The 23,578-nt window shown below is 39.5% G+C and overlaps 1 protein-coding gene across 4 annotated transcripts in view; it reads right to left on the bottom strand.

Moving 5' to 3' along the window:
* Positions 1 to 23,578, bottom strand: part of FEZ2 (fasciculation and elongation protein zeta 2) — a 232,337-nt gene that overhangs the window by 18,140 nt on the left and 190,619 nt on the right. For 2 of the 4 annotated variants that reach the window (XM_045549385.1, XM_045549384.1), the window contains exons 1-5: positions 22,239 to 22,548; positions 17,941 to 18,049; positions 10,832 to 10,948; positions 8,725 to 8,866; positions 7,413 to 7,681 (exon numbers count right to left, since the gene is read on the bottom strand). In XM_045549385.1, coding sequence (XP_045405341.1) covers positions 7,413 to 7,681; positions 8,725 to 8,866; positions 10,832 to 10,948; positions 17,941 to 18,049; positions 22,239 to 22,498 — 897 coding nt within the window. In that variant the 5' untranslated portion in view covers positions 22,499 to 22,548. Of the gene's footprint in view, positions 1 to 7,412; positions 7,682 to 8,724; positions 8,867 to 10,831; positions 10,949 to 17,940; positions 18,050 to 22,238; positions 22,549 to 23,578 lie in introns of those variants that run through there. The other 2 variants (XM_045549386.1, XM_045549388.1) reach the window with 1 other exon arrangement.

The raw sequence follows: 23,578 nt of genomic DNA on the forward strand, positions 1-23,578 counted from the left end.
CATTCTGAGAAATGAGTCATTAAGCAACTTTGTCATTGTGTGACTACACACCTAGCTCTATAGTATGGCCTATTGCTTCTAGGCTACAAATCTGTACAGCATGCTACCATACTGAATACTGTAGGTAACTGTAACACAATGGTAAGTATTTATGTATCTAAACATATCTAAACATAGAAAAGGTATAGTAAAACTACAGTATTATAATCTTATGAGACCCCCATTGTATACACAGTCTGACATTAAGCAAAATATCATTATCCAGCACATGACTGTATGTAGTAAGAATACAAGGCTAGGTGCAGTGGCTCACGCCTATAATCCCACACTTTGCAGGTAGGAGGATCATTTGACAGGAGTTTGAGACAAGCCTGGGCAACATAGCAAGACCCCATCTCTACAGAAATTTTTAATAAATTAGCCAGGCATGGTGGTACACACCTGTAGCCCCAGCTACTCGAGAGGCTGAGGCGGAAAGATTGCTTGAGTCCAGCAGTTCAAGATTGCACTGAGCTACGATTGCACCACTGCACTGAAGCCTGGGCAACAGAGCAAGATCTTGTCTCTAAAAAAATAAAAAATAAATAAAAATACAATTTCCTGGCATATTATGGCTTTTATGCGAACTTGTGTTATATTAACAATGACCTCTCCATGACATAAAGATATCAAGAATGGACTCCTGATTTTTACTACATTAACTGCTGGGTCATGGAAGCTCACAATTACCAGCCTAATGCCAAGAAATCATTATAGAAAACAAACAGTAGATAATAATAAAATACCAAAACTGGTGATGACATAAATTCTCTAGGCAATATTATCTTTCATAAAATAAATTTTTTCTGCATTTAAATAATTCATAAATCATAGCTTTGAATTATCAAAATAATAACCACTATACATCCATCCTATTGACCTTTCCTCACCCTAATACCAATTTTCAGGAAATACTTTGCAATAAAGAAAAATATAGAGAAATACTATCAAACATCACCCACAAATTATTGTTGAAAATGTGTTAAAATTTATATTCAAGAATGTGTATCAGGTAGAATTTATTCTGTCAAGCATCACTGCTTAGAAAAGGGGGCAGAAATCAGTGCTTTTCCACTTCTCTATCTTCTTTTAAACCACCTTTTATCACTATGTATAAATACAGTATGCCCAGGAACTTCCAATGTTTGTATTCCTTGTGGTTGCTCCCAAATCTAGAGACCACTGTTCTACCTGCTGGCTCTATTCACCTAGCTACCGGGAGTCAGACACACACAGCACAAAGGTCTGTTGTTGGGCAGGAAGCTCCAGCATGTGGCTGAGAGATTGGCCAAGGTGCCACCATCTGCAGGTAAGAGTCAGGCTGCTGCAATGGTGCCCTGAGGAAAGGGATGCAGCACAACCTTAGCATAAAGCACAGCAACATTTTAAACATAAACTTTAGACACATTATAGTGATCTTTTTATCTACACAAACTCACTGAAATGGAGTTCACATCTTTTTTTCCTAATTTTTAATTTTACTAAGTCTAAGTCAGAGATTGGCAAATTTTTTCTATAAACGGCCAGACAGTAATTGTTTTCTCAAACTCAACTCTGTCCTTACAGGCCCACAGCATATAGAGGATATGTAAATGAATGACCATAGCCGTGTTCCCATAAAACTTTATTTATAAAACAGGTGAAGGGTCAATTTAGCCCCTGGGTAGTAGTTTGCCTTATCAATCCCTGGTCTAAATTATCTTAGCAAATGTGCTATTTAAAAATTCCAAATTAAAAAGAAGCTGGGGCGGGGGGGGGGGGGGGGGGGGGTGCGGGGCAAGCCAGGTCCATGTTTTTTTTAAACAGAAGCCCCAAATTCAAGCAGATGTGTTAGAACAGTTCCTTCTAGGCTTAGATCTAGGATAAAACAGAGTAACTTCAAGATAACCTAATAGTAGCTGTCTAAATAAAAATAAATTTTTCTCTTATCTTAAAGTTAGCTTTGGTTAAGATTAAATGAAAAACTATTACTGGGGCATTTTTGCATTAAAAAGGAAACAAAAATAGATTGGCTATTAGTCATAATATGAGGTACGTGAGTCACAAGAACAGGGCAATGCACCTATGAAAGAAAATACATAGGAGAAAAGTATTCATCAGCTAACCCCTAGCTCTCCCTCATCTTTAAGCAATTATCTTCCCAACTCCCAAATGCAATAAATTAGGGTAATATGAATCTTTTTACAACAGAGTTTCTTGTTTCCTCCAGTATCCATTACTCACTATGCTAATATCCCAAAAGTTTTCGAGATAAACTTTTTCAGCGTAGACCTGAAGCAGTTATACATTTTTGATGGTAGTGAGTATTACACAGTAGAAATTCTCTCTTGAAAGTTCAATGAAATTATGGCAAACAGAAAAGATTATAGGTCCCTATCTTCTCAGCCATAGACAGAATATGTGACCTTACATGTAACATTTAATTAAAAGATATTACTGGATGCTCAAAGAGTAAGTATATCCATTTTCATCCACATAAGTTTACTAAGGTATGATGATAACCAATAATGTCTTTACAACTTCAGATAACTCTAGAGGAACAACAAGTACTAAATTAAAACATAAGCTGATATACATCAACTTATTCTACTCATGAGAACTGCCACTGAAATTCAATAAGCTGTGAATATCTTTGATGTAACACAAGCCCAGCCAAAAAAAAAAAAAATCCCCAATGAAACAATAATAAATCAAATACCACAAATCCAAATCCTCTGGGATTCAATCTCCCTTATAGTGAAGTTTCACTTCAACAAACATGCATTAAGTGACGCGCAAAGAACCAGAAATTAGGTGAGGTGCTGGGGAAACAATGTGAACAAGCCTTTAAGGAGACTGCACTCTGCCAGAAGAAAGATTTAAGCCAATGATTACAATACAGTATGGTACTGCAATATCAGAAGTATGTGCTCCCTCATAAATATGAAAAACATCTCAAATATGACATAATAGGCATAATTCTCATGAAAGAATACAAATGGTCAAAAGATCAAACCATTGTTTTCCCATCCAATCAGTATATATTAAAAGGCTAATAATATCCATTGTTGGTGGAAGGTGTAGGGAAATAGTCATTCTTATGCTATTACTGGGTTATATTTCTGTAGAACAATTTGAACAGCTGGTCATTTAAAACTCTTTAAAACTGTGTATTATTTAACCTGGAAATTTTACTGGTTTCAGTGAGTGGGAGGACTGTACCTTCACAACAAAAAGAAAAGATATAAGAAAAAAATTCAATTTTAAGGAAATGGTAACTTTGATAATATAAATTTCAGATTCCTACAAGATATCCAAAGGGAAATGCCTAGTAGGCACTTGGACATATATAGTAGCATTTATCAGAGTGTTTGATAGTTTACATATATTATTTCATTTAATCATTCCAAAACACAAAGGCATCTGTATCTAGTGGCAGGACAAGGATCCAAACATAGCTCTTAACCCAAAGCTCTTAATCAATACGCTATTCAGCCTCCATGGGTTTGGCACTTGGCAGAAAGGTCCAGGGTAAAAATATAGATTTGCAAGTTTATCTTTCATTCACTCATTTGTTCAGCAGAAATTTACTAGGTACCTAATGTTGGGCCAAAAAAGTAAAGTTAAGTTTCCTATCCTTAGGGAACGATAATAGAGACAGGCAAAAAAAACAAAAAATTGCAGTGTGATCAGACAGTGCTAATAGAAATAGTTAGGAGGAATTATACTAACCCCAAAAGAAAGAGTAGTCAATTCTGCATTGGAGGAAGAATCATTGAGGAAGGTTCTAAGAAGAAAAGACAATGCTTGACCATGATTTTGAAGGAGTTTAAAAAAAAAAAAAAAAAAAAAGCCCTCAACTGGACAGGCAGCTAAAGAGTTCCATTCCAGAAAAAGGAAGTGGAATATACAGAAGCATCAAGAACCCAAAACAGCATCGTTAGTTCAAAGAAATGCACATAGGTTACCATAGTGATAAATGGACAGTGACTTTCAATCGTTCCAGTCTCTATCCCCACCTTCTACTGCTCCAGATGCTGCAAAACAGGATGAAGGGAATATAAAGTCTTCTGCCCTCTTGAATCATATTTCCCAAAGAGATCTACTCCTCTAACCTCCCCTCCAAACTAGAGTTGTAAGGGGACCAGGCAGTGTCCCTGGCCAATCAGGGGCAGCAGTGCTGTAGTGCCCACCCTACCCCAAGGCAGCTCCACAAGGGAGTCACTAATGACCACCTGCCCAAGCCTTTTGTTTTCTTCATGACACTGATTACAACCTGAAATTACACTGTCTACTCATTCTTTTCCTTCTCTATCACCTGTCTCCCTCATTACAAGTTCCAGAAAGTTCCAGGAGAGCATGAGCCTTGTCTGTTTCATTCGCCACTATATCATGAACAGCACTTGGCACAAGGAATGCAATACACAAATTTTTGCTGAACGAATTAATGTTGTTTCATTTTACCCAATTTATAGCATTATGGTTTTTGGGGGGGTTTTTTGGTTTTCATTTTTTGGTTTTTTTTTTGCTCCCTAGATTGAAAGCATTATGATTATTTTAAAAACTAAAATTCAAATCAAGATAACATTTTGCTTTTATAAAATACTTAATATTTTCTATAATATTAATATTTAATGTATTTTCATGCTCTAATGAAATTTTCTAAAACTCTAAATAAGCATCCCTAAGCCCATTTTTTTTCTTTCACTGCAGCATATATTTGAAACAAAACATGTCTCCAAAATTCACACCTACAAGTTTAACCCTGCTGTATACCTACTCGGATATTTCATCAGAGTATCTCTGGGCCACATAGAAAAAGGCAGCACTTATGGATAAAGTGTTACACCAAGTACAAATTGATGTATTGTTTCAATGAAACATTCATAAAGAACAATGGAAAGAAGCTATTCCAGAAAATCCAAGTCCTGCTAATAAAACAAAAATATCTCAGGTAGGAAGAAAGAAGTGACTGACGTTACTTGAAAAACAGATAACACATGACATCTGTAAGAAGGTCACTGGTTTTAGAAATTTTGTATCACTGATGAAAGCAAACTCAGAGATCAGGCCTTGCCAAAACTGCATGTTACATAACATGTTTGGCAAAGTCTCCTGGAATCTGTTTATCCAACTGGCCATTTCACGTAAGGGGTTCTTTTGAGCAACCTACCACTCTTTTCAGAATCATAGGTTTCAGGCTACTTGAGTTACAGATGGGACGGTCTTTCTTCATCATTTTAGGCTTAAAAAAGATACAGGAAACTAGTACCACAAGCTTAGTCATGCCATTACTATCCCGATTAAAATTTTTGACACAAACAGTAAGTCAGGACTCAAGAAGCAACTTCAGAAGTTCAAATATTATGAAAAAATTACTCTTACTGTGAATTTCAAGACTAACGAAGGTTCAAGTAAGACCTAACTCTTGCCTTGTCAAATCCATTTCTCAATATAAATGCCATGTAAAATTACACAATGGGTTTAGTCTATCCCTTTTTACATGGGAGTTACAAAAAGAAGCCTTTAAACCCCTCTAGGGATAAATTTACTTTTCTCAGCTGAGCGTTAACACCAATAAATGGAGGATTTACATGTAATCTCTAAAAGCAAATAGGTAGAAAGTACCAACCATGCTATGACTTTAACTAAGCATTTTATTCAATCCCACTTGTATAATAGGGTAATTTAAAGGATGTACTTTTTTAAAATGTGAGATGCAAATCCAAAACATTGTCTATGATATTTTAAAGCAAATTTTCCAAGATTGTATATTCAAACAAATGTGGGGGGTTTTTTTCAGAGTAGTCACTTGGAGTAACTAAATAAACACCTATTCAATCAATACTACCATTTTTCAAAAATAAAAGATCCGAGAACTTTTTCAAAGTCAACGTATAAGCTATGTCCTTTCTAACTAGGTACAAATGGACATTACACTAAGAAAATGTGGATTTATTCCTAGGCCAATAATGGTATAATAAATGGGCTACATGGTAAGACTCTTTGTTTATATTAACCGCTCACAGGTGGCCCACCAACCTAGAACTGTATTCTTTTTCAAGGATTCCATCAGCATCTGGTTAATGACATCTATTTCTCTAGTAAGTATTCTTTAGGAAAAAAATAAATCAAGACTTAATCAAAGACATAATTTAGGCCAGGCACGGTGGCGCAAGCCTGTAATCCTAGCACTCTGGGAGGCCGAGGAGGGTGGATCCTTTGAGCTCAGGAGTTCAAGAGCGGCCTGAGCAAGAGCGAGACTCCGTGTCTACTAAAAATAGAAATAAATTATATGGACAACTAAAAATATATAGAAAAAATTAGCCAGGTATGGTGGTGCATGCCTGTAGTCCCAGCTACTTGGGAGGCTGAGGCAGGAGGACAGCTTGAGCCCAGGTGTTTGAGGTTGCTGTGAGCTAGGCTGATGCCACGGCACTCTAGCCTGGGCAACAGGCTTTGTGTCTCAAAAAAAGAAAAAGACACAATTTATATTATTACAAGCCATAATAGCCAGTTTGTGATTTGTATTACCATGTTATCAATATCATGAATTAAAAAGATGTTCCCTTTAGAAAAATAGCTTTTTATACACTAAAAATAAAACCAACATTTCTTCACAAACAAAATCAAGGTTAGACTATACAAGAGTTCAACTGATCACAGAAAAATGAAATGGCCATAAAATAATGAAATGCATCTTGTATAATTTACAGTTAATGTTTATGATGAAATTTAACCACATGATTAACACTTGAGATTTAATCACTTAAGAAAACTGAAAAGAGCAGAAAATGAAAATCCTTATACGAAGGGGTCAAACTTGCAAATATTCTAAACTTGTTTTCACCAGTCACTAATATTCTAGTCTGAAAAATACTAGGCCAAATGGCCAATGTCATATAACTGCCATTAACAGCCTCACATTCCAACCTCACTGATAAATCAGGAAGAACCTGTTTATGAATCAGTCTCTGTCTTTAGGCTCAGCACAGTTCTGCTATCTCTAAAAGAACCCCCTTTTAATTTCTTATTACACCACTCATAAGAGTTAAGCAAAACAGAAAATAAAACCACCAAACAGAAATAACCACTATTAATATTTTGAAGCAGTAAAAAAATGGTCACTTGCTAAAGCTTCTTTTCTTTAAGACATTCTCCTCTTCCTTCCACTTCCTTCCCTCCTAAACATTTCACTATTAAGATATTCAGATAACCATTATAACCCTCAAGAAGAAAACAACCCACTGAAGAAGCTGGGCACGGTGGTGTGTTCTGGAATAGAATCCCCGTGAGCTCCAGCTAGGAGCACAACACTCCTGCCCATGTACGACCAGCCACCGGCCACAGAACCCATTTCCGGTGCTCCATGCCTCCTGTGAAACATCACTTACTGTGCCAGGCATATGACTTCTCTCGTTCTTCCCATTCTGAGAGCCACCATTTTTGAGTTTCTTTTTCTTTTTGGCTGTTTCTTTGTGTTCTTTCTGTTTGTTCTGCACTTCAATAAGAACAGAAATAAAGCTGTTTTTCACTTCCTTTTCAAACTCCAGTTCATCTCGCAGGGCCAACTGCTGCACCAGCTCCTCGGAGTACTCCTTAATGGCCGTCTCAATTTCTTCTAAGAGTTCATTTAATTCAGATACTGAGAGCCTTTTTACTCCTACGACCAAAAACAAAGTATAGCAGATACTAAGACAAAAATGTTTCAAGGCAGCAAAATGGTGTTTTATGCCAAAGAGCAAAAATCATATTTCAAGCAATTAAATTAACTGTGATCTTCTCAGATGCCTAAAACTTCTGGAGGGCAGGTCTGAGGAGAGGGAGGCGAGCAAAGTCACTTCTCAGCTGACTAAGAAGAAAAGCATAACAAAATTTTTTAATTGTGTAAGTAAATCAACCCATGAATAGTACTTCAGTGGAGACTAAGAAAGCTCGTACAAGGAAAAGAACAAACACAAAAGCAGAGGGAGAATACAGAAACTACCTGCTGACAGGAAATGGCAAGCAATTTAGCAGGGCTCTGGGACACCTCTGAAGAGAGAGGGAGTGGATTTGAGAGAATTAAACTAAATACATGTTTAGTCACATATGCCCCAATTTGTGAAGGAAGATGAAAGGGAACAATATTCCCTGGAACCCCCCATTTCAGTCTTTTGTCAGCACTTCCTCTCATGTGAGAGATAAGACATTGTTGAAGTCCCAACCGCCAGTACCTCAGAATACGGAGATAAACTCTTTGAAGAGGTAATTAGAGTTAAATGACGGCATTAGGGTGGGCCTTAATCCAATATGACTGGTATCATATAGGACACAGGCACACACAGAAGGAAGACTATGAGAAGACACCGGGACACGGTGGTCATCTGAACGCCAAACAGAGAGGCCTCAGAAGAAACCAGACCTGCCAACACCTTAGTCTCAGATTTCTGGGCTTCAGACTTGTGAGAATATAAATTTCTGTTGTTTAAGCCAGCCAGTCTACGGCACTCTGTTAAGGTAGCTCTGGCAAACTAATACAGGGTTCAAAGGTAAATATGACACAGTCCCTTAGTGATGATAAAAATACGTCCCGAATATTACTAGGAGGCTTGGCAAGGGTACGTAACCCAGCCTGTGAGAATCAAAGCTTTCTGCAGATGGTCACACTATACAGTCGATATGGGCAAAAAGTACAAAAAGCATTAGTCTAAGCAGGTTGCTTACTCTCTTCATAACTGCTTGTGCTGGACCTCTTCAGAGTTTGAATCTCCTGGGAAAGCATTGAAAGCCGATCTGACTGTGTGGGAGTTTCATCATCTTCTGGGTCCGGTGATTCCTGCATCATTTCTTCAATTTCTTCAATAACCTTCCAAAATATACAGACCACTGTTAATCAAATATGCAAGGGAAAAATGATCTATCTGGAACACGGCACTCACCTGAGGCAACCAGAGTAAAAATGCACTAAATTCTTCATGAACCAACAGTATGCAAGAGTGGGTTCTGAATGACTGAAATTTTGATTGTTACAGTGAACATGATTTATGAAAAAGAATGTACAAACTACTAAACACAAAATTAAACAGAATATGATTTAATATGTCCATCGTGCTTCAGTGGGCCCTATCAGATCTTGCAACGTCTGAGAAATGGTGCTACAAACACATACATAACTGACTTCAGACGTGCCAGATCTAGATCATAAAGTCATCATTAGAAGAAAACAAATAACAGGAAATTTACCATATAAAGTGCTCAATCTAAAGCTATTAAATAAAAAAGTCTGACATAAAATTTAGAAAATACAATAGCACATAAAAATTTATATGTTATATAAAAGAATGAATTACCTCTATGGAAGCAAAATTTTCCTTTAACAGCAGAAAAAGAATTTCACATATTAATTCAATGAAAGCTAAAGAGATATTTAAAAATTACTTTAAAATGTAGATGTTTAAGGAGGAAAAAGCTGCATAAAGCATGAAAACTTCAGAAATGCATCTGCCTTTTAAACAATGATCTACTGTCTTATGTAATGTTGTGCAAATCTTACAATAGTATTTTGACCTGACCAGATTCTAGAAGTTGAGAACTTAGAGAAAATTTAAAGGAAAGCCATAAAAACTAATTAATAGTTAGAAAAAAGGGACCTAAGGTTTAAAAAAAAAAAAAAAAAAAGAAAGAAAGAAAAAGAAAACTATTAAATACAATTAAATGGAGGAGTAAACATTATGAGTGTACTTAACATGCTTTATGAACCAACAAGCTTAACAGTCAGTTAACACTTCCACTGAGGAAAAACAAAAGCAAATCTGAAGGATGCAGGACAATGTTAAGTACAAGAAGACTTTCCGAAACAGGCATTGTAAAACCATACAATGCGACACTCAAGGGGGCCACAGAATATGTTACTCTAAGTCTTAAAAACAGGGATAGTTTGTGGCATTCAGGCAGATCACTGAGGGGACAATGAACTCTCAGGGTCACGTCCTTCCCTGGAATATCACGCTCTACTTCAAAACAGTCCACCAACCTATTATTACCTTGCGTTTTAATCACCACATTCTTTCCAGACCTAGAACAATCCAACCACAAATATGACCAAGGAGCATCAAAATGACAAAATTTTAATGTACCTTTCTAACGTACTCCTCCCAACCTCGCCACAATATATCTCCTTACTGACCTTGTCTTTCCAGCCTAAAAATAGACTGTGGTAGAATGCACAGCCCGAGTATCCATGGAATATTTTATTTCAGGAAGAATTTCTTGCATCACATTATGACAATACAACAGAGGTGGGAAGAGTATTCAGAAAATGAGAAAGCTGATTCAACTGGTTTTAAATGAATACAGAGTTGGCATTATTAGAGCATTCCATAAGAATAATGCTCACTTTTTTCTGGGGCACACAGTATGTACTTCTAATAAGTGCTAATGATTTTTACCCAGGGTTTTAAAGAAACTAAATAATTTCTACACAGGTATTTTATAGTTTGTGCATGCATGGATAAATCTAAAGAAACTAGGAAATTCACATGATTTTTCTGATTTTAAGTAATACCCCTTTAGTAACTTCCTGTACTGACTTGCTGTACTCTTTAACAATGCTTATGTTGGAAATCTTTCCAAGTAACATAATCCCTTCTGCTTCAGATTACATATACTTTCTTCTGTTTCCTCAGTGGAAGAGCTGACTGTTAAGCCTGTATAACCGGAAAATATAGGAAAAATAAGTAAATTCTAAAACCATTATTTATTGCCACAGTAAGAAATCATTTTTCAGCTCTAGAGCCACCGATCCTTATGTGAATAAATATCTCCTTTATACCTGATCCGCGGTGAAGAGGGGTTCATCGTGAACACAGGAGACGATGATCGAATGCATATCCAGCTGTTCTCTCAGCTCCTCGTCATCTGAGGTATCAAAGAGCAAACTGTCGCTTACCTAAAAACAAAAACACCCACTGTTAAAAGCAGGACACATTCTTATCAAAACAGAGTCAGCATCTTTAGGTAAGAGAGGCTGCAGAGGAAAGCATCTACTGAGAGCTTTCCCTTGAAAGGCAAAAATTGTTACAATCACTCTGAACCAGGCAGTGTGCACATATTCATCTCAAACAGAAATGAGAGGAATGTAGAATAAATATGAAATTGCTAAGATGCTGCGTACATTCCCTATTGTCTGCTATAGATACATACTTAGTTATTTTTTCCATGGGGAAGAGTGCTATACAAGCTGATAGATGTGCAGGAAAAAATATGGTATTCACTGGCAAGTTGTAGCAATGAGAAGGGAGAAAATAGGCAGGTTTAGCAACAAATGTTATTCTCATAGTTAAGATTGGTATACGTTACAAATTCTACAGAAAGCATAAAAGTTTGCTAATTGCAAACAAATTCAAATATTCAGAGTAAAAGTGATCAACTCCCTGTAGGACAGATCTGTCCATGAGGGTCACACTTAGCTCTTGCAGTCTAACCTCTCTTCTTCCAAAAATAGAATGTCCCTAGTTTCCAAAAACATCTTAAAACCTAACTGGGCTGGAGAGCCTCCACCACCATTTTCCACCCTGCTCTGTGCCCCAGGAGGCTAACCTTTACGGACAACATCAAAGGATGCCCTTGACACTGGCTTCCAGTTGGGTGTAACACCATTGGCAGATACCAGGAGACTGGAGGGTGGGGATGGTGAGGGCTGGGCATTTATTCTTCTGTCTTCCTCCCTGCCAGACTGCCACTTGTCAGCTGTGGCTCTTTACCAAAAGCCACAGCTCTCATCAACAGACCTCTACCCCACAGATAATCTCTCCAGTCTAATAACCTCCTCTCCTCCTTAGCTCTTCATGCTCAGGGCTGCTAATGCACTAGTTGCTGTTGCTAGACTTGGTTTCCCTTAACCCTGCTCACATCAATATAAACAGCCCCTTTTATCATGACTTAGAGTTTAGTACTAGTAGTGACAGTAAAAGCCTTACCTGGAAAAAAAATTCAGCAGATTAAAGTGAACAAGTGAACATCTATCTATCTATCTGTCATAACATGACTATTTAGGTGATGAACAGCACTGAAATTGGAACTCTATTCCTCAGGAAGGATTAGCACACATAGAGTTCCCAAAGAACAAATGGGCAACAAGGACTATGTAAAAACCCACCATGTCATCCTATTACATAGTGTATGTTAATGCAATTTTACCTGGGAAAATTATTTTATTTACCAGTGCAGAGGATATATATATAAAATTGAAGGATACATACAAAATTGAAAATACAATGGAGTAGACGTAGGTCCCCACTGCTTCTCTAGTTCCTCATACAGGAGCACCCGAAGTTTAAGGGTGAACACAGCCCCCAAAGCAAGAAACCTGCAGGTGAGAAGGACCAAGGAAAGAACCCCCGGCATCCTAACTTTCAAACATTAGGCCGGGAGAAGGCTACGTCCATGCTTCAAGGTCCACCTAGCACCATATAATGCAATCCATGCTGTACCACAGCGATGACGTCCCTTCTCTTTCTATTTCTCACTGCACCATCAGCCTAGGAAAGGACTAGCCATGGCCTTCGACACATCATCATGAGATTTCAGAACACTGTGTGTAAAACAAGAATCTAAAAGCTTCCAGAAAGAAAAAAATCGTCACATGAAAAGGATCAGGAATCTAAATGTTGTTTGAATTCTCAATAGCAATAAGAGATGCTAGAAAACAATCGGTATAATTTGTGTTTCAATAAATTCCACCCTAGAATCTTGTATCCAGCTAAACTAACAATTAGGCAGCTTAGAATAAAGACATTTTCAGACATACAACTTCTCAAAAAACTTACCACTCATACACCCTTTCTCCAAAAGCTACCAGGAGGAAAATGAAAAGGGAAAAAGACCTATAGGGTCTAATACAACAAAAAGATGAAGAGGATTCTTGTAATGACAGTGAAGTGAAAATCCCAGAATGATGGGTGTGAAGATAAACTAGAGAATAACGAGTTCAGATTAGAATTGTTACCGCAGAACATTAAGAAAAGCAGGAGAGTGCAAAAAAAGTGACAGAGAGAACAGAAACTGATAAATTACCTAGTGTATTCCATTTACCAAAATGAGTTCTATGGCTCTATTGAGGCTGAACTGTGAGCTAATTATAAACTAAATAAACCACAAAAAAGGCAATTATTATTACCCTAAGAAAAAACCCAGTAAAAGAGGAAATCTAATCGTAATACACCAAAATGAGTCAACTGTGAACACCTAAACAGTAAATATAAATGACAAAGATTAACTTAACCACAGATTTTGATATGATTGCATTGGGAAGATGAGAGAAGGGAAAGTTTTTGTGAGGGTTATGGGGGTTGGAGGTTGGAGCAGGAATATAAGAGACCTAAACCTTCATCCTATAGGTAGAAAGTAAAGTCTAAAAGTGAAAAAATAAAATCAAGTAAAACAGTATGAGTATGTTACCTGCTAGAAGAAACAACTGACGTAGTTCTTGAAAGTGGTTGCCTCTGGCAAGCAGACATCAAAGATGGGGTAAGTGGGGCAAGGGCTGCCTGTTCATTTAAGTCCTATAGGTCTGATTTATTTTTTAAACTGTGACAGTTATTCCTTTACCTTTAATAATTTAATTTTAGTAAGGAAGGAGAAACGTCAAGACACTATAGTGGCTCTTGACGTGAGGGGATGTTTGATTTTAAGGCTGTGGAAGGAAAGATGAAAAACCGCCACAACATGATCATGATGTGTGGATGACACAGTGTAGACATGACAATTATCTTCACTGACCTTACACTCCAAACACAAGCCCCAACCCCACTCACTCTTCTAAGTTGTAGTTTGAGGGCCATAGTTTTATTTTTCCCCTGACTTATAAATAAATAAAAATTTTAATTTTAAAATTACTCCTAAGGAAGACATGCTATTATCTTTTTTTTTTTTTAAGAGACAGGGTCTCACTCTGTTGCCCAGGCTGGAGTGCCCTGGTGCCATCATAGCTCATTGCAGTCTCGAACTCCAGAGCTCAGGTAATCCACCTGCCTTGGCCTCCTGAGTAGCTGGACTACAGGTGCGTGCTACCACACCCAGCCAGTTTTTTTATTTTTTTTTAGAGACAGGGTCTCGCTATGTTTGCCCAGTCTGGTCTCGAACTCCAGGCCTCAAGTGATCCTCCCACCTCAGTCTTCCAAGGTGCTGGAATTATAGACATGAGCCACCATGTGTGGCCCTATTTCTCCTCTTTAAGGTATAAAGATGCATTTATAAGTCCCTGTCCTTGAAAAAATGCACATGGAAGGACGAAGAAGGCAAAGAAGATGTTCCTAAGCCAAAATAAATTGGAAGCATTCTATCACATAAGGATATTCAAGAATGGCACCAGATTTAGAACAGGTTTACAGCCACTGCCAAAACACATGAGTAATACCAGTAAACTATTAGAATAAATTTCCATGACAACAGAAATAATGATCCCAGATCATCTTTCCAGAGAAGCAGCCAAGTCCATTCCCCACAGAGATGGCATATGCTAAGGGCTGGAATCCCTCTCAAGCTTTGAAAACTAACCTTGGCTGTCACGGGCAGCATTATTCACTCTCCCATTCGGCATAAATGTGCCTTCTTTTTGCCAAGCATTCCCATCGCTCCTGCCTATGCCAGAGTTAGATACAGAGCTGGTGGTACTGTTTCCCTGTATAAAATTAAAGATACATCAAATGGAAAAAAAATGCATCCAGGTAAGCATTTGGAATCTACCACTTTAGTTGTCTTAGTCTAGAAAGGACTCAAACTTAGAAGTGTGCCATCTTAACCTTCAGTGAAAAAATAAATAAATAAAATACTGAAATCTAGCAAACTAGTTTACCTGAATGTTTTTCTCATCTTAATGCAAAAAATAAAAAAACTCCCTTTGTCAAGAAAAAAATTCCATATACACTCTGTTTTATAACTAGATTAATCTAAAGAATGTTTTCAAAAGGTAGATTTTGCATAGCTCAGTCACAGGAAGACTAGAGCACCCAGGTGGCAATGGCAAATACAATAACTTTCCCAGGTTAAAAAAAAAAAATTATATACTATGTAACAGAATGACACGATTGCTTCTTTCATAGTCCTTGTCACCCATTGCTCTTGAGAACTCAATGTGTGCTAATCCTTCCTGAGGAACAGAGTTCTAATCTCAATGCTATTCATTTCATCACCAGAATAGTTATGTCACAACAGATAGATTACAGATGGATGATCACTTGTCCACTTTAATCTGCTGAGTTTCTCCAGGTAAGGCTTTTAGTATCACACTACTAGTACTAAACTCTAAGTCATTAATAATGACCACCTTGGCTATTCCATTACTTTGGCACTGAAAACATTCAAAAGCCAGCAAAAGGGAATTAATTCCCAAGATGCAATCTAAGAACAATATAAGAAATACAGTCGTCCCTCGGTATCCATGGGAGATTGGCTCCAGGACATGCCCCCCCATACCAAAATCCAGATGCTCAAGTCTTTTATATAAAATGGGGTAGTATTTCCATATGACCTGCACACACTCTCCTGTACACTTTAAATCATATCTAAATTACTTATAATACCTAATATAATGTAAATGCTATATAAATAGTTATATAATATTGTTTATTTGTATTATTTATATTGTTGTATTATTACCAAATTTTTTTTTTTTTTTTTTTTTTTTGAGACAGAGTCTCGCTCCATTGCCTGGGCTAGAGTGAGTGCCATGGCGTCAGCCTAGCTCACAGCAACCTCAAACTCCTGGGCTCAAGGGATCCTTCTTCCTCAGCCTCCTGAGTAGCCAGGACTACAGTCATGCGCCACTATGCCCAGCTAATTTTTTCTATATATTTTTAGTTGTCCAGCTAATTTACTTCTATTTTTAGTAGAGACGGTGTCTCGCTCTTGCTCAGGCTGGTCTCGAACTGACTTGGAGTGATCCTCCCACCTCGGCCTCCCAGAGTGCTAGGATTACAGGCATAAGCCACTGCGCCCGGCCACCAACTGTACATTTTATTTAATGAAATTGGATTAGAGTGCCCCATTCCTGCTGCTAATGTTCTTCTCTGGGAAACTATGAAAGAAACTCTACTATGCTATTTTCTAATATGTCAAAAAACTACTCATGGCTTCTATGGATTCAGCACTATTTTAAATAATATACAAAACAGAAAGAAAAAAAAAAAACCCCTTTCCATCGTGATCTCTGACCTTACAGTCTCACTGATGAGGTTATTCACTCAGTCCCTCAACAAAGTATCTTGGTACTATGTGCCAGGCAGGGGTAGTCACTAAAAAGACAAATACAAAGACATTTGTCCACTGGGAAGTCACAATCTAATGACAGACCCAGAAACACAAGATTAACAGGAGAGTGCAGTAGTATTTCACAGAGACGTGGACAAAGTGCTACAGGGACAAGCACCCATGAGACAACGGGATTAAATTCTGTGGGACAGATAACAAGTCCTTTAACAGTTCAAATCCTCATAAGTGTCACCAATTCCCACAGAGAGGAGCATGTTTTCCTTCCATGCAGCGATTTAGGCCATGGCTAAATGACCATCTGTCAGAGATGCTGGAGGTGTGGATTCCCCCCAAGTGAGAGGCTGGATTAAGTGTCCTTTAAAGCCCCTTCCAACTCCAAAATTGTATAATTCCATGAGATCAGCAAAGGCTAAAACAGTAATAGGAAGCTTCAGAAAGGAAGGGAAACTTGAACTAAGTCCAAAATGATAGCTAGGACCTAAATAAACAGAAGACAGAACAGATGATACTTTTATTCCTTTACACTAAATGTATGTCAGGTCAGTCTGCAAGGCTTAATGGGGTTAACAATTGTAACAAATAGTAAGATTTCTATACCTACTAAATACTGGGAAATACAGTCAGAACTCTATATTGCACTAAAAAACATGAGCAGCAGGCTTTTCTGAATCACATATTTAAGAAAATCATTTTCATGAAACATTAACAATACCATTTAAAATACTGACAGCCCTACTGCATTATACTCCCAATAATCACACAATTATACTTGTAATGAAATATAGAGGATGCCAGAAGACCTGGCATGAGTTTACACTGTTATTTGGTAAGGAACGTAAACAGTCTGGCCCTGAAACTTACATAATTTGGCTAGATTTCTCATCAGCTTTAAACAAACTTAACACTACGAATTTCTACTTCAGGTAAGTCTCTGCCTTTTTCTGGCCCCCAAGCTGTCCGTTATAACACTGGTGCTCACACGTCTCACTCAAGGCATCTTCACTTTACAAAACCAAGATGTACACAGGAGCCCCACACATGACAAGTTGGCCATGAAGCATTAGAAAGCCAAGAACTATCTCTTAAAGATTCCCCAACATTCATTGGAGTACGTAATCCCTTCACAATATGTCATGTCCAGCAGCAGCTCACTAAATTCATTAAGACATTAACTCCATGTTGACATTCCAATATCCTCACAATGTTAACTCAAGGGCTAGCATCTTTACTGAGTGTTCCTAGCACATCAAAATTGTGATGGAAATTTAGCTAACCATAACAAAAGTCAGTGTGCGCTGGGGAAGAACTGAAGGCATGTGCTAGCAAGGCAACAGCAGTGGAGCCAAGATGGCAAGAGAGAGCCACTCCAGTTGCTACAAGCTCGGAAATAAGAGGCAAGTCAATGAATCTGTTAAACAGAAATGCTATTGTTTTAGTGCCATCATCAGCATCATCAGTAGTAGTAAGTAGTGAGCTACTTACTAACTAGGGGTATACACAACCATGTTGTAAAGAAAAAGAAAATCCTAAAATTTAGAACAAGTATTTAATCATGAATAAGCCATTCAATGATTGGGTAGGCTTTCTTTCCAACTGTGTAAGCCACTAGGATACAAAAACAATCGTAATAGGGGCATAAACATAAGAATGAAAGTTCAATTCCTAACTTACCCCTTTTTCTGAGAGGTTCAGAGTAAGCAAATGCAAGGTCCTAGTATGCGATGACTTCCAGTCTACAGGCATCACATTTCCATAATTATCTGTCAGGGCATTCCAAATCCTTAAAAAGAAGAATACTACAATCAATGAAAGTTCACATGCTATATGTCCTTTTTAAAATAAATACTCAGAATATCACCAAATATCAAAGCAAAAAACATCAACATAATAGAGTCTCCCAAATAAGAAGAAAAAAGTATATCATAGGGCTGACAAGAAGTGCCGAGGGAAAATGAAGTGATATGGAAAACTGCCCAAATCAGTAGCTAACACTTCACTGTACTATGTCCTGGGCATTATTCTAAGCAGTTTACATACACTAACTCATTTAGTGCTCAAAGACAACATTATAAGTAAGAACCATTATATCCCCATTTTACAGATAAGGAGACTAGAGCACAGCAAGGTGAAGCAATGCGTTTCGGGCCGCACGGGTACTAAATACGCTTTGCATTGCACTTCCTTTTCTTCTGTAACTTCCACACACAAAGACCATTTCAAAAGTGAATAATCTCTCTCTAAGCAAAGGGTTTTTAATCCTTTCTGGAGATTTCAGTCTCAATGTGCCATCAGGATTTAGTAGAGGCTAAAGAATAAGACAGGTGAGAAGAAAGGGAAGAAAGGGGAGAAAGGGGGAGTTCAATAAAACACACGCAGGTTATATGCAGTGCAGTTACCCTCCCTTATTATCGCACAGCACTACGGGGAGGCAGGAGGGTAAAACGAAGAGCACTCAACTAAGACTGAGGGAACAAACGCTTGTCTCTGTTCTTCCTCAAACAACAGTCTTTGGCCAAGTCCCTTAACCTCTCCAGGTACCAGCTGGCCTTCTATAAAGTGAGAGACTTGGACAAGAAACAGACATTCTTTCCAACTCCACTGCTTGAAGCATTATTTCAAATGAGTTGTACTAAGGAAAGTCTCAAACCACACCAGGTAAGAACAGCAAACTCCAACTTCATGACCAAAATTCAGGTCTCAGTACCAAAGTAATAATAACCATAATAAAACATGACATTTTATGAAATAAATACAAATGAGATGAAATTTAATTGGGGTAAATAAAGTTAACTACACATATGAGCTACTTACTAACTAGGGGTATACACAACCATGTTGTAAAGAAAAAAAAAAATCCTAAAATTTAGAACAAGTATTTAATCATGAATAAGCCATTCAATGATTGGGTAGGCTTTCTTTCCAACTGTGTAAACCACTAGGATACAAAAACAATCGTAGTAGGGGCATAAACATAAAAATGAAAGTTTAAAAATACAGAAGCAACATACTTGACTTAATAAATAGAGACTTGGTGCTAAAGGGAAGCAACAGGACCGCAACTGCCAAAAGCAAAACATCCCAAATGATGTTTGGCTTTAAAATGCGCATTAGCTTCAATGAAAATGTGAATCCCAAAAGCTGCAGAAGACTGGGTTATATATGCATGGTTCATTCTGATGGAATCCTACCTCCTCTAATGCCAACAAGGCGCAATTAGAGGCAATGCCTGTGGACTGCTAAACTTGCTGGGCTTCTGGCCCATAATTTCCTGGGTAAAAAATTTTCAAATACTGAATAACTGACTATATCCCTAACCTTGGTCAGGGACTTGAGTAGGATATTCTAGTAGGTGAAGACAGTCCGAGTTTGGGGACTTTGTTTTGTCCACGTGTTTGTTCCTTCTTAAATGAGGCTAAAAGAAAAGGACAAGTGGAGTAGACTACTTCACCTAGAAGTAACTTCAGGTGAGTTTGACCTTTCAAGAAAACGAAGGTTAATTAACAGTCCTCTATCTCACTGAGGTCAGAACAATTGTAGTTGGAAGGACATAGGGCCAACTCTAATGAAAGATTTCTAGAATTCTCCAGTGAAGGCATATGAACTGCCTTCATCTTTATCATAAAGTACTACAAGTCATAAACAACCAGCAGGACAGCTCTTTTGTAAGGAGGTCAAAGTCCTGCTACCATTGAATCCTGTGTAATACCATTCTAAAGTAAAACCTCAGTAGATAAATACAATCCATATTTAACCAAAACTAAAACTGAGTGTGAGAATCAGAGAAGTTAAATAAAGCGCCCTAAGGGAAGGTAGTATCTGAATGCAAAAATTCTCAACTGTCTTTAGTGAAAGGAGCTAGAATGGACCCTATCAAGTAATAGAGAGGGGACAATGACAGTGATCACCAGCCTCAAGCTCCTGAAAAGAGAGATTTCTTAAGCATTCCTAAATCAAGAGATATGCATTACCACCAACATATAATCCACTAAAAACCATTATCAAGAGTAACATTTGTTTAAGCAAAGACTAAAATACTTTCCAGACAGTCCAAGTGAAGCATAAACAAGGACCCATAACTATGTACAATCTACTAATGTGTTTTAAGTTACTTTTTTTTTTTTTTAAGAGACAGGGTCTTGCTCTGCATGATCATACCTCACTGCAGCCTCAAACTCCTGGGCTCAAGGGATCCTCAGCCTTCCAAGCAGCTGGGACTACAGGCGTGGCTTGCCCAGCTAATTTTGTTTCATTAGAGATGGGGTCTCCTGTGTTGCCCAGGCTAGTCTCAAACTACTGACCTCAATGGATCCTCCTGCCTCAGCTTCCCGCGTAACTAGGACTACAGACATGTGCCACCATACGTGGCAGTAAGTTACTCTTGATACATACAAATACATAATAAATATACAGTAATTTTTAAATCTAGAATGTGTCCTGAGTTTTCGTGATTCAGAGTATATAAATCTAAATATACCTAAGCTTACCTTCTCTTTGGGAACAGACTTTCAAAAATGTCTTCTTTTGCTACTGACTGCATGCATATGTATATATAAAGTCCAGTTATAAACTTTTCCCTTTTCTATACCTGGGCAGAACACTTTACAGAGGAACCACTAAAAAGAGATGGCCTCCAAACACAGCCCAGTCTGCCCCTCCGCTCTGCCATGTGTACAGACCCCCATTCCCAATCCCCTCTTTTCAAGCTTCCCACCTTATTCACGAAGATCTGATTCACACAGGAAAGGAGACCACCAGGCGAGCCCTCTTCTGTGCCCATGGCTCCTCTCTCTCTCAAAATTCTTCCCTGACCTAGTCTCCGCATCCCATTAACACCCTGTGAACCCACCCATTCCTTCCCACGTCCTCAGTGTGTACTCCGCTCATTTTACCTTCGGCCTCTCCAGGGGCTCCTCTCCCCTTGCACACACAACGTGCTCAAGTCCCCTCACTCCCACCATTCCTTTTACTATCTTTTGGGATAAAACCGTGGTACGTAAATACAACCCTTACTTTACTAAATTATAATTGGGGCTCAGGGTGGGTAAAAAAGTGCCCTCCCCTCCTCCAGTTCTAGTAAATCCCTGTGAATTTTCAATCATTGCACTTAGGTGATTCTGTAATTATCACTTGTTTATGCACTGGTCTCTCCACCAGGCTATGAAATCCTTGCCATGAATGACCAGAGCCTTTCGTTTTTGCCTCTGTGATGGCCCGCACTCTACCTGGTCTCTCGGGCCCCACAGATTCCTGTGCCATAAATGCTGCCTTGCTCGTAGGTGCCCTTGCACATGCTATATCCTCGACCTAGACTGCTAGACCTCTCTTCACCTGCCAGGCAAACTCCCACTCATCCATCAGGATCCGGTTTGCACATTTCTTTCTCTATGAAGTCTTTTCTGACTCTCCCCCAGGTACACCCTATTAAATCTCCCATATTTGGCACATATATCCATCAAAGCGCTTATTACACCCATATAAATATTTTGTTTACAAATCTATCTCCCATCCTACGTTAGGCCCTCCTTGACAGGGGCAACGTCCAGGCATTTTGGTATTCCCAGTGCGAAGCAGCACCTGACATTCAGCAGGCGCTTGACAATTATGCGAGCTGAATGAATGAAAGGCCACACACGTGCGCCAGGAGGTCCCGTCTCTAACTACGCGCTCCGCACGGGAGATTCCCCTGTAAACCCAGCGGAGGTTTGGTTTCGAGACGGGGGGGGCAGCGGCAAGGTTTAAGGGAGCGCGGCGGGCGGGGGAGCCGGGATTTAACCCGCGGAGCGTGCAGAGGCCGACAGCCCGGAGGAGGCGACGGGAGCAGGAGGGCGGGACTCCGGCGTCCATGGAGGCGGAAGGAGGACGCAGGAGGAGCCTGCGGCCGGAGTCCAGCCAAGGCTGCCGACTAGAGCAGGCAGGCAGGGCGAGGGGCAGAGGAGGCGCCCGCCCGCCCCGGCGGGGCCCGCACTCACTCGTCCCCCTGCAGGAGGCTGCGCTCGGTGATGGGCCGCACGGCCGCCCGCGGGGGCTCGGCGCCTGGACCCGGGGGGCGGAAACAGAGGCTCAGCTTCTCCTCCAGGCTGCAGGCCAGCGCCGGGAAGCCGTCGCCGCCCCCGCCCGCCCCGGCCCCGGCCCCGGCCTCGGGGCTCGCGTTACAGTTTTCCTGGTCCTGGAGGCTCCGGGCCGGCTCCTGGAACTCATAGAAATCCTGCCAGTCCCCGTCCGCCGCCATCGCCGCCCGGTGCAGCCCCGCGCCCCGCCCGGGCTGGCCCAGCCCGGCCCTGCCCCGCGCCGGGCCCCGCCCCGGAGCCCCGCCCTGGGCCCGCCCCTCCAGGAGCCCCGCCTCTGCCTCCGCCCCTCCGAGAGCCCCGCCCCTCCCGCTGGCCGACGGACGGTCCCAGGCGCTCCAGCCCAGGGCCTTCCCCTTTGCTAAGTCTGCCTGGAGTTGACCACGGGTGGCCATAGGGAGGAAGACCTTAACTGCGTTGAGTCACTTCCTGTATTTACTATCATTTAGGAATAACTTCCCTCTTAGCTTCCCTTACTGTTAATAGAAACCTGGCCTAAATATTGGCTAAAATAAAGAACTTTAAACTTGCCATGCATGTAGCATCAGATTGTGCTCAAAGTCTTTTCCCAGGTAACCTGCTCCTTTTGTAACTTTACAACTGGAATGACAGCCAGAGTTACTGGGAAATGTTTTAGTGGTATCGAAATTCACTCCACAAATATTTTCTGTCTCCCACGTGAAAGTACGTGCTAGATTCTGTGGAACATACAAAGATGAATAACTATGTGAGTTAATATTTGCAGAGCACTTAGAACAATGCCTAATAGTAGATACCCATGTGTATGTTTTATCACTAATAATACATGAATGCTTCCTACAAGGAGCTTGCAATGTAGTTGTAGTGATACGACTAACAGGTAATCATTTATACCTTATAAAAAGTTAGTGTGATTGGGGAATAGGAAGTTATTGTTTAATGAGTATAGAGTTTCAGTTTTATGAAATGAAATGAGTTCTGGAGATGGATGGTGAGGATGGTTGCATCACAATGTGAATGTGCTTAATGCCACTGAATTGTAAACTTAAAAACGGTTAAGATAGTAATTTTTTGTTAATTGTTTTTATTGTGGAAAAAGCAAATGTTAGTATAAGAAAATGTGAATATGCAGAGACAATAAATGCTCAGTAGTTGATAGGTGTGATATCTTTGGACTGGAGTCATCAAATACTTCACTTACCAGCCTGAGCAAGAGTGAGACCCTGTCTCTACTAAAAATAGAAAGAAATTATATGGACAACTAA

Source organism: Lemur catta, chromosome 4, assembly GCF_020740605.2.
Source record: "Lemur catta isolate mLemCat1 chromosome 4, mLemCat1.pri, whole genome shotgun sequence".
Classification (NCBI taxonomy): Eukaryota; Metazoa; Chordata; class Mammalia; order Primates; family Lemuridae; genus Lemur; species Lemur catta.